At 49.9% G+C, this 9,575-nt stretch overlaps 1 protein-coding gene across 3 annotated transcripts; it reads left to right on the forward strand.

The window, feature by feature from the left end:
• Window positions 1-2,035: 2,035 nt before the first annotated feature.
• Window positions 2,036-7,679, forward strand: TOPORS (TOP1 binding arginine/serine rich protein, E3 ubiquitin ligase). Of its 3 annotated transcripts, XM_067315960.1 has the most exons (3): window positions 2,438-3,043; window positions 3,306-3,653; window positions 4,128-7,679. In XM_067315960.1, the coding sequence occupies exons 2-3, from the start codon at window positions 3,588-3,590 to the stop codon at window positions 7,143-7,145; spliced, it is 3,084 nt and encodes a 1,027-aa protein (XP_067172061.1). In that variant the 5' UTR covers window positions 2,438-3,043; window positions 3,306-3,587; the 3' UTR covers window positions 7,146-7,679. The 3 variants fall into 3 exon arrangements, with proteins under 3 accessions (XP_067172060.1, XP_067172061.1, XP_013812999.2); XM_067315959.1 differs by lacking the exons at window positions 2,438-3,043; window positions 3,306-3,653 and adding an exon at window positions 2,036-2,224; XM_013957545.2 differs by lacking the exon at window positions 3,306-3,653 and having other exon boundaries at window positions 2,439-3,043.
• The last annotated feature ends 1,896 nt before the right edge of the window (window positions 7,680-9,575 follow it).

Below are 9,575 nucleotides of genomic sequence, written 5' to 3' on the forward strand. Positions count from 1 at the left end.
GCATCTCAGGGCAGTCCATCCACCCTCAAGGAGGAGGCTCAGCTTCACTGTAACCTGCACTAGACTAGTGCTCAAGCCACGGGAGAGGGCAGGCAGGTAACAGGTCCTGAAGCAGCGTGTGCCTCTCCCCATCCTCGCGTTGAGCCTGACCCTTGTGCTTTGTCTCGGAGGGAGTGGATGAGGAGGGAGAAGAAGAAACTCTCCTGGGGACGTTCACATACGATGTGGAAAAAGAGGCCATTCAGACCTTCCCCCCGAAGGTACAGGAAGTGTGTGTGGGCAAAGGCCAGGCAGGAATGGGCAGTTGCCCACAGGGCCATGGCAGAAAGAGCCTTCACTGTCCCTCCCCGGGGGGGTGGAGGGGCTGCCCTTAGCAGGGCCCAGGCCCGGGCCTGGGCTGGCAGAGGCAGATCTCTGGGTTGTACTATCGCTCTTTGCACCCCAGTAACCATGCTTCTTCTTCCCATGATTGCTTTACAGCAGGAGCTTTCCAGAGCCTTTCAATATATAAAGCTTTCTGGCCGGAGCAACTGGGGAAACTCGGAGGACACCTGCATTTACCGAGTGCAGGTTCATGGAAAGGTGACAAGCCAGACTTCATTTCATGGAGCCAGAGACATGACGGGAGCTTTTCTTAATAAGAATTAAAAATATAAAAAGCAGAAAAGGCAGGCCCAGGGAAATGGCAGGGTGTGGTGTAACAGGAGGCCTGGGGTCATGGCAGTGCCAAGGGAGCATCCGGCCCGGGGTGGCAGCCAGGGCTGGGGTGGCAGCAGCACCAGGGGTACTGTCCTGGAGCCAGGCTAAGAGCAGGGTGGGGAAATGGCACACAGGGTAATGCCATGCTCCAGGGTAACAGCACAGACCATATTTAACACAGCAGCCAGGGAGAGCAGCAGGTCAGGGCAGAGCGGTAGATCCGGGATAACGGCAAGGCCCGGGCTAAATGGCAGTCCCAGGGCAGCGGCAGCTTTGGGGTAACAGGAGCCCTGGGGTAATGGCAGCGCCACCTATCAACAGCCCCGGGTTAGCAGCGGTGCCAGGTCCCAGCAGCAGCGGGGTAACAGCAGCTCCGTGTAATGGTAGCCCCAGCAAACCCCGGCTAATGTAGCCCCGGGGTAAAGGCAGCTCCGTGTAACAGCAGCCCCCCCTCAGAAAGCGCCCAACCATGCTGTGCAAGCGAATCCCCCGCAACTCCCCGCAAGCCTAGCCCAGCTCCTCCAGCTTCGCGAAATACAGCCAGAAGAGGGGCCCGACTTGGGGAGGGAAGGGGCAGGTTTGTGCCCAGCGAGGCGCGGAGCACCTCCACGAGGAGGTGCCGAGCAATGCAGGGCAGCTCTCCCGGCGCAGGGGCACGGGCGGCACTCGCCTTCGCCATGCCGCGCAGCACATGCAGAGGCTTCTCCCTGCGGAGAGGCGCGCAGAGCTCGCCAGCGACAGCGCTCCTTGGCAGCTGAGGCCTTCCCCTCTGCTGCTCGGCCTGCTGCAGTGCTCAGCGCTAGGGGAAGCCGAGGCGCTGGCGAAACCCGGGACTGCCTGCGCCAGCCCTGAAACGGGGCAGGGCCGCCCGCGTGCGCGCGCGGCGCTTTAGCGGCACGCGGGCACCGGGGAGGCTCGGAGGCACGGCGCAGCTCCTCAGACGGCGCCGGCACCGGGGTCTTCCCGACCGCCTAGGAAGCCCCACGGGTTGCGCCCCGCTGACCGTGGCTGTGCAGCCCTCCCAACCCGCTCGTGGGAAGGCTTGCTGCCGCGCAGGAACAATCCCGAAGCGACACAAAGCCCAACAAAAGGAAACGTAAAGCACGCCCAGGCTTCAGAGGATTCGGTTCTGGTCCCGAAGCCGGGACAGTCACTGCAGCCCGGCTGGAAGAACGTGCCAAGGGGCCGGCGCCGGCGGCGCGCCGGAAGTGACGCCTGGAAGTGACGCCACGGAACTGACGCCACGGAACTGACGCCGCGGCGCCGCCCAGCTTCCGGCCGGGGGCTGCGCAGCGCCCAGCGCTGCCTCGCTGGCGGCGGCGGCGACGGGGGCGGTTCCTCGGGTAACGCAGCGGCGGCGATGTCGGAGCCGCGGCGCCGCCTCGGCGAGGGCGGCCGCCGCCGCCACCCCGCGGGGGACGCGCCGCGCCAGGCTCCCGGCCACTTCCCGCGGCGCCAGCGCCTGAATGCGGCCGCGGCGGCGGCCCACGCGCGGCGGCGACCGGCGGAGGAAGCCGCGGCGGCGGTGAGTGCGGCGGCGGCCGGGCCGGGCCGGGGGCCGCTGCAGGCGGCGGCGGCGGCGGCGGCGCGGCCTCTCCTGCCCCGGCCCGGCTCGGCCTGGCCGGGTCCGGCGGCTCCCGGTGCTGCGGGCGGCGGCGGCGCGGCTGCGCCCACTGGCGGCTCCTTCCCCGGGCCCGTGCGGCGGGTGCGTGGCGCCCCCGGGGTCGCAGCTGTCCCGTAGCTCGTTTCCCCCGCCCCCCCGTCGCAACGCTGTGTAACGCCGGTGCCCCAGCCGCCTTTCAGAGAAAGAGCGAGCTTCTGTTTCTGAGGCAGCCTGCCTGGGTGCGGAGGACCCGCGTGCCCGCGGCTGGCAGCAGGAGCAGCACCTGCTAGTCTGATAAAAGTGTGCGCTGAGCGCGGCCCGACGGTGCGTGCGTGTGGTGCACCTGCAGGATCTGCCGTTGCTGGCCCCACAGAATGGCGAGGGGCAGGAGCACTGCAGTCCCAACAGGGCTCGGGACCCTGTAGTTTAGTCTGAATGCGATTGCTTTGTTTTTCTTTGAAAGACTCCATAAACTGCTCTTGTACTTTTCCTACGTAGCTGTTGGTCTTTTGGGGAGGTGGGCGCCAGGGGATCCCTTGTTGATGACATCATGATTGGAAAAAAATGACAAAACAATCATTTAAGGGTGGGGAAGAAAACAGAGTCCTGTCGGTAGTCTCCAGAAGTGCCAGCATGTCTCAAGTTCCAGTTACAACTTGCAGCGCTTAGATGCTGATTGGACTGTCAGAGAGAGCGAGGCCTGGAAGTGCTTCGGTATTTTAATAATTACCTGTTCCACAGGTAAATGAGTTAAATCTCAGCGCTTCATGTATTAGTAGCAATTGACAAAAATATCTTTGTGGTTTCAACCAAAATCATATTTTGCTGTAATAGCACAGAGTTAAGAACTTAGTGCAGGCATGCTGCTAGCGATCTCCTGTATGTATTTCTGGGACCATTTCTGAAGCTGTTTTATCTGACTGTTGTCCATCTACCAACCATAAACCTTACTATGTGTATCTGTTGCTTTTTCTGTTCTTTTCTGGTGCATCTTACTCTGTAGAGACCTTCCAGCAGGGTAGAATTACCACAGAGCAGAAACTACAGAGTGCTGCCCGCCAGGAGAACTGCCCCAAAGATACAGTGCCAGGCAGTTACCCATGTGCATCATCACTGAAGAGCTTTGTAGACAGAGTCTGCAGCAAGCAAATGGCTGCTGAACCCTGAGAGAGCAAAACAGTACAGTGCAGAAGAGGTGTCCTTAATAAAAGAAGAATACAGAGTTGAAAAGCAAAAAAGTGTACCTTTCCAAGTCAGAAAGAACAAACACCAGTGTCAAGGCTGGATGTCTAAGAATGGGAAGAATACCAGTGTTTTGGGGGGCAGTACTTGTCAGTTGCTGAGCTTTCTGGTATGTGCGCCTCCATAAGTGAGTAGCTGTTTTAGGACTCTGCTGAATACATGATCACGCAGACTCCTACCTTCCTCTAAAAGAGTTGGTGGTGCAAATGAGGACTTCCCCTGAAAAATGTAGGAGATAGGACAGTTCTGCTCTTGCTAAGGAAGACAGATTAGTTTACTTTAGTGGGTAAAGCAGGATTTCTGGAACTGTGGTTTCTAAGCCTGGACAATTTTCGTGGTCATTCTTTTTTCTCTATGTGGGGATGAAATTTAAGCATGACATCTAACTTCTTGATGGAAGCAGTATTCTGAGGAGAAGCCGAGAAAAGGAGTTATGTCATTGTGTCTTTTTGTTTGATACCCTGTCAGAGCTTGTATTGCTTTTTACAACCTAAAGGAAGGATAGCATGGGTTTCTTTGTCTGGACTTTCATGTCCTTTCCTTTCAGGAAGGGTAATGATCTTTTTGTGTTTGTCTTTTGTAGAACATGACTTCAGCAGAGTTTGCAGTGGATAGCAACTTTTCACCGAAAGCTAGCACAAGCAAGCTACATCAGACAGTGCCAACAGATGCATCTCCTGACTCTAAATGCCCCATCTGTTTGGACAGATTCGACAACGTTGCATATCTAGATCGCTGCTTGCATAAGTTCTGTTTCCGTTGTGTCCAGGAGTGGTCAAAAAACAAAGCAGAATGCCCACTCTGCAAACAACCTTTCCATTCTATTTTCCATACAGTTCGTGCTGAGGATGACTTTAAGGAGTACATACTCAGACCATCAGAAAACGGCTCTTTTGCCAGCCCTGATGGCCGGAGATTTCGTTACCGTACTACGTTGACAAGGGAACGTCGCACTTCATCTTACCATAGACACACTTCCTCTTCTCGAAGGACGCTGTCCCCTCCAGATAATGGGATATTGTTTGAAGGATTGTCAAGCCAACCAGTGCGGCAGAGAGAGGGAGAGATTCAGCAGATGATAAGGAGGCTCGCCTCAAGGAGGCAAGCTAGTGCAGAGGGCAGATCTCTGCGGCAGATTCAGGAGGAGGACATGATCAACTTCCGCAGAGCTCTGTATCGCACTGGTGTGCGTGTTCGTAGTATTCAGGATGGTGGCCGCTATCGAGATATTTCAGCAGAGTTTTTTCGCCGGAACCCTGCTTGCCTTCACAGGTTGGTTCCCTGGTTGAAGCGGGAACTTACAGTCCTATTTGGTGCCCATGGATCTTTGGTTAATATTGTACAGCATATCATCATGAGTAATGTGACGAGGTATGATCTGGAAAGCCAAGCCTTTGCTGATGATTTAAAGCCATTTTTGCTGAATCGGACTGAACATTTCCTACACGAATTTGTCAGTTTTGCCCGATGTCCTTTTAACTTAGAGGCGTATGATCAGCATGCCAATTATGACTGTCCTGCTCCATCGTATGATGAAGGAAGCCACTCAGATTCATCAATTATTACAATATCTCCAGATGAAGCAGATTCTCCAGGTCCAGATCACAGTTCATCCATGACTGGTATTGATCAAGCTCCCTGGGATGATGAAACTCCAGGGCCCTCATATTCCATCTCAGAAGAAGTTCATGCAACCATAGCTTCTCCTTTGGAGACTTCAGAAAGTTCTGATGAGGACTCCACAACAAAGAGAACTGAAGCGCGAACCCAGTTGCAGGCTAATGCTGATTCAAATGACAGTGACTCGTCTTCTGACAATTGTGTTATTGTTGGGTATGTTAAGCCTATAGCTGAGAGGACACCAGAACTGGTTGAATTGTCTTCGGACTCCGAGGAATCAGTCAAGGAAGAGAAAAGGGAAGATGTGAAGAAACAGCAGCCGATCCAGTTTCACAGTTGCAGTGACAGTGAACCAAGCAGGAGTTCCTCACCACACTCCCCTATATATAATGAGAACCTAGGTAGCTGTAAAAGCTGCTTATCCCCTGCAGTTGAGAAGATGGAGTCAAAAGATGATGAGAACAAAAGTAAAATAAAAAATTTATCTGCACAGGAATTGACCTGGAGCCCCTCTTCAGGAAGGGACAGGATGTGCTCTCCTTGTAATCACAGACTGTCCAGAAAGAGAAAGTCCAAGAGTCCACAGTCCTATTCACAGCACAGCAGAGGCAGTCTTGGCCACAGGACTAGGAGGGAGCATCGTAGCAAAGACCAGCTTAAAAGGAAACGATCAGGAAGCAGAGATAGTAGCAAGCATAGGAGCAAAAGAAACAAGAGGAGGTCAAGAACTCGTGACTCTAGCATCTCTCGGAAAAGCCAGAGAGGCTCTCTAAGTCGTGAGAGCACAATATCCAGAGAAGTAAGCAGATCACGATCACGTAGCAAAGGCCATGGCAAAAGAAGATCGAGAAGCAGAGACAGTGATCATTATTATATAAGAGACAACTATCAAAGTAGATACCAGTGGGGTTATACTTTTTATAGTCGAAATGTAGTTGGAGATGGCTACGAATCCTCATATAGGAGGAGGACTCAGTCTAGTGCTCACTATTCAAGACAATCTGCTAGTCCAGAATACAGGATACAATCGTTTACTGAAAGGACAGATCCGCATAGTCAGAGAGGACTCCATGAGAGACATTATTACTATTATGAAAGATGCAGGTCAAGAAGTCGATCAAGTAATAGGTCCAGGACCCCTTCTGGAGGGACTGACAGAATGAAAAGTGAAAAGCCTGGTGGAAAAAGAAAGTACAAAACTCGCCACTTGGAGACTGCAGTTAAGGAGAGTACAGTTCTAGAGAAAGAAAATGACCCCAAAAAAACTTTGTCAAAATTCAGTGACTGCTACAAAAATGAAGATAGCCTTTCGGACAACCGAGCAAGTAGTGAGACAAAGCATAAGAAGAAGAAGAAAAAGACCAGGAGTCCAAGTGTGGAGATAGTCTATGAAGGAAAAGTGACAGACACAATGAGGCATCATAAAAAGAAAAAGAAAAAGCACAAGAAGAAACACCGGAAACACCACCTGAGTAACTTGGTACATTCTTCTCCAGTTGTGATTACAATTGATAGTGATAGTGACAAGGAGCCAGAAAGTATTGAATGTGACAGTAGTATTACTTGGACAGGCTCAACCCAGATAAATGAGAGGGAAAATGAGTCTCTCTCTTCTTTTCTGGGAGAGACAGAATGTAAGGATGTTTTTAGGGTCAGCAAGGAAACTGGAGTAGCGGATAAAAATTGTAGTATTGCTACCACAAGAGAGGACTTAGATGGTGACATTAGAAATATTGATGTTGAGCTTCAGGAAACATCAGCTGATCAGAGTTTTGCAGTAGTGGATAACAGTAGCAATACAGCTCACATAGAAACTTCAGCTAGCCATGTTCAAGGAGCACACACAGCATCATCCAGTCAACTGCCTTCTCCCAGGACTTCCTTTCTAGAGAATCCAGAGAGACCACCATTGATACTAAGACTCCCAAAGAGACTTGTCAACAGATCCTTTTGGTCTGACTCCGCAGAAAAAAAAATGTAGCATGTTTTACAATGAACACTTCTTAAAATGGTGAATTTGTTTTAATTACTTTTTTCCCCTGGAGAACAAAACACCTCATGTGATTTGTGTGTGTTAAAAGATGTCTGAGAAATGTGTAAAATCCTTGAATGTGTATGCACTTTTAAGTTGGAGAAGATAGAATATTGCTAGTAAGTAACGTTAAAAGTTTCTCAGAAGAGTGTTTGGAAATTGTAGTCATCCTGTATTCTCATATTATGTAAAATATACCCACAGAATGTTTTAAAGTCATGTTTTTTGTTTTTTGGGTTTTTTTAAAGCTAAATCTAAAGCCAGAAAATGCATTTTCCAAGGGTTGCTCTCATTATACAGAGAAAGTTGTACTGTTCACAAAAAAACATTCAATTCTGCCATCATTTTGATCTGTGTGGGTAAAGTTGATATCTGCTGAAAAATATTCAGTGATTTCTACATAAATCTTGAACAAGACTTCCGTTAAAGTAAAAATGAATTCTATCAAAATCCAAATAAAGCAATAAGACTTTTTTTTTTTAATGTATCTGTGAACTGTGTACTTTCCAAGCAGAACACTTGTTTTTAAGTTTTGGATGTCTTACAGCACAAACTTTAATAGTCTGTACTGGTAAGGAATAGTTTAGGCTGGGAGTGCCTTCTGGAAGTCCTACTTGTCACTTAAAGCAGGTACAACTTTAATCAGATTGCTCAGGATCTGAGGAATTATGAATACCACAAAAGCTGGAGATTCCACAGCCTCTCTGGGGAACCTGTTCTAATTTTTGAGTATTCTCACTGTGAAATCTTTTTTTCCAAATATCTTTCATATTTCCCTTGTTGCAACTTCTGTCTGTTCCTTCTTATCCTATTTATGTGCAGCTCAGAGAAGACTCTGGTTTCCTGTTCTGTATGCTCTACTGTTACATATTTGAAGACATCAGCATTATCTGTAGCTCTTGAGATACAGTGATTCCTGCTGCCCTCACTGCTTTAAGCAGTATCTCAACCACTTCAGTTTGCCCCAGATGTTCTGCTGCAGATATGTGCAAGGCACAGGGGTCAGACAGTATCTTTCAGGTTTGTGTCTTCTCTTTGTGCGCAGTAGTAGCTCTCAGTGTTGAACCAAGAAGTTGCCTTCTGCCAAATTGCCTAGCTGACTTGACTGATGTTGATCCCATGTGGCTGTTGCTAGGTGGCTGTGTGTGCAAAAATGAAGAGGCATTCAGCAGTACTGAAGACTCCTGAATTTCTGCTATATCTAAATTTGTAAGTCAGTAGTCGTTTTAGGAAGCTACTGAACACATAGTATTGCAGTCTCCTTTGTTAACTGCAGACACTTCAGTCTACTGCAAATGGTTTTCTTCATTTCGGAGGATGCCGTCCTCTCCAGAGAATGTAAGATTTCTTTGACAGGTTGCTAGGCCAATCAGTGCAGTGTCAGAAAGATGTAGAGATTCAGATGAGAAGTAGTTTTTCACAAAAAGTCAGACTACTGCAGAACGTAATCTCTGGGGCTGAGATGAGAATATGCTTGATATCTACAGAACTCTGTATCACATGGGTGTATATGTCCAAAGCATTCCTGGTAGTGGCCACCACCTGGATATCTTGGCAGCAGTTCTTTCATCCTTCAGCATTTGTATCTCCTGTCTTACTGACATCTGTTCAGACAACTGAAAACATCAGAGTGGAGGAAAACCATCCTTGGTACCAGGCTTGCATCATGGAACATCAGCCAGTGTTACACAGGAGATACTGTCCTCCTAAATTGCTGCTGTCTGAGCTGCCATATGGACCAAAGTGACCTTTGTAGCCTCCAAGGATGACTGAGGAGGGATGAATGAGACCTGGCCAAGGGTGTGGGGGAGGACATGAAGAACAGAGAAGAGGGATTTGCACATCCCAGGCAGGAAACACAGCCCCAGCCTGAGAAAGCTGGGCTGTGTGTTGCCTGAGGAGAACTGGGCTGGCAGCCCAGGAGCTTTCAGGAGGGACTCAGCCTTGCAGCCCAGCAGCAGTCAAAAGACAGAGGCCTAGTGCTGACAGCATGATTGGCTTTGCTGCGCATGTGGAGGCCAAGCTCCTGACCAACAGCTACTCCAGGGTCAGCGCTTGCTTCGGGAACCCCAGTCCTGCAAGGTCCTCTGACCCAGCCAGTTGAGGACATTTGAAGCCATAATAGATTCAAGTTCTGACTGCCAGCAGCCACTAAAAACCTTAGAGTCCCTTTTGCTTTCTCTTTTGGGCTGACTGCTGTCTCAGTAATTACTTTTTTGCCTAGTTAAAGATGGAAACTAAAGATTCTCTTTCTTCAGTAGCTGATGCTTGCCTGGGAGAATGTGAGCATGACAGAGAGGCTGCAGGGAAAGACATCTGGGGAGAGCAATTCCACCTTTGGGACACAATGAAGGAAGTTGTTTAAGTCAGGCTCATTCG

This window comes from Apteryx mantelli, chromosome Z (assembly GCF_036417845.1).
Source record: "Apteryx mantelli isolate bAptMan1 chromosome Z, bAptMan1.hap1, whole genome shotgun sequence".
Taxonomy (NCBI): domain Eukaryota; kingdom Metazoa; phylum Chordata; class Aves; order Apterygiformes; family Apterygidae; genus Apteryx; species Apteryx mantelli.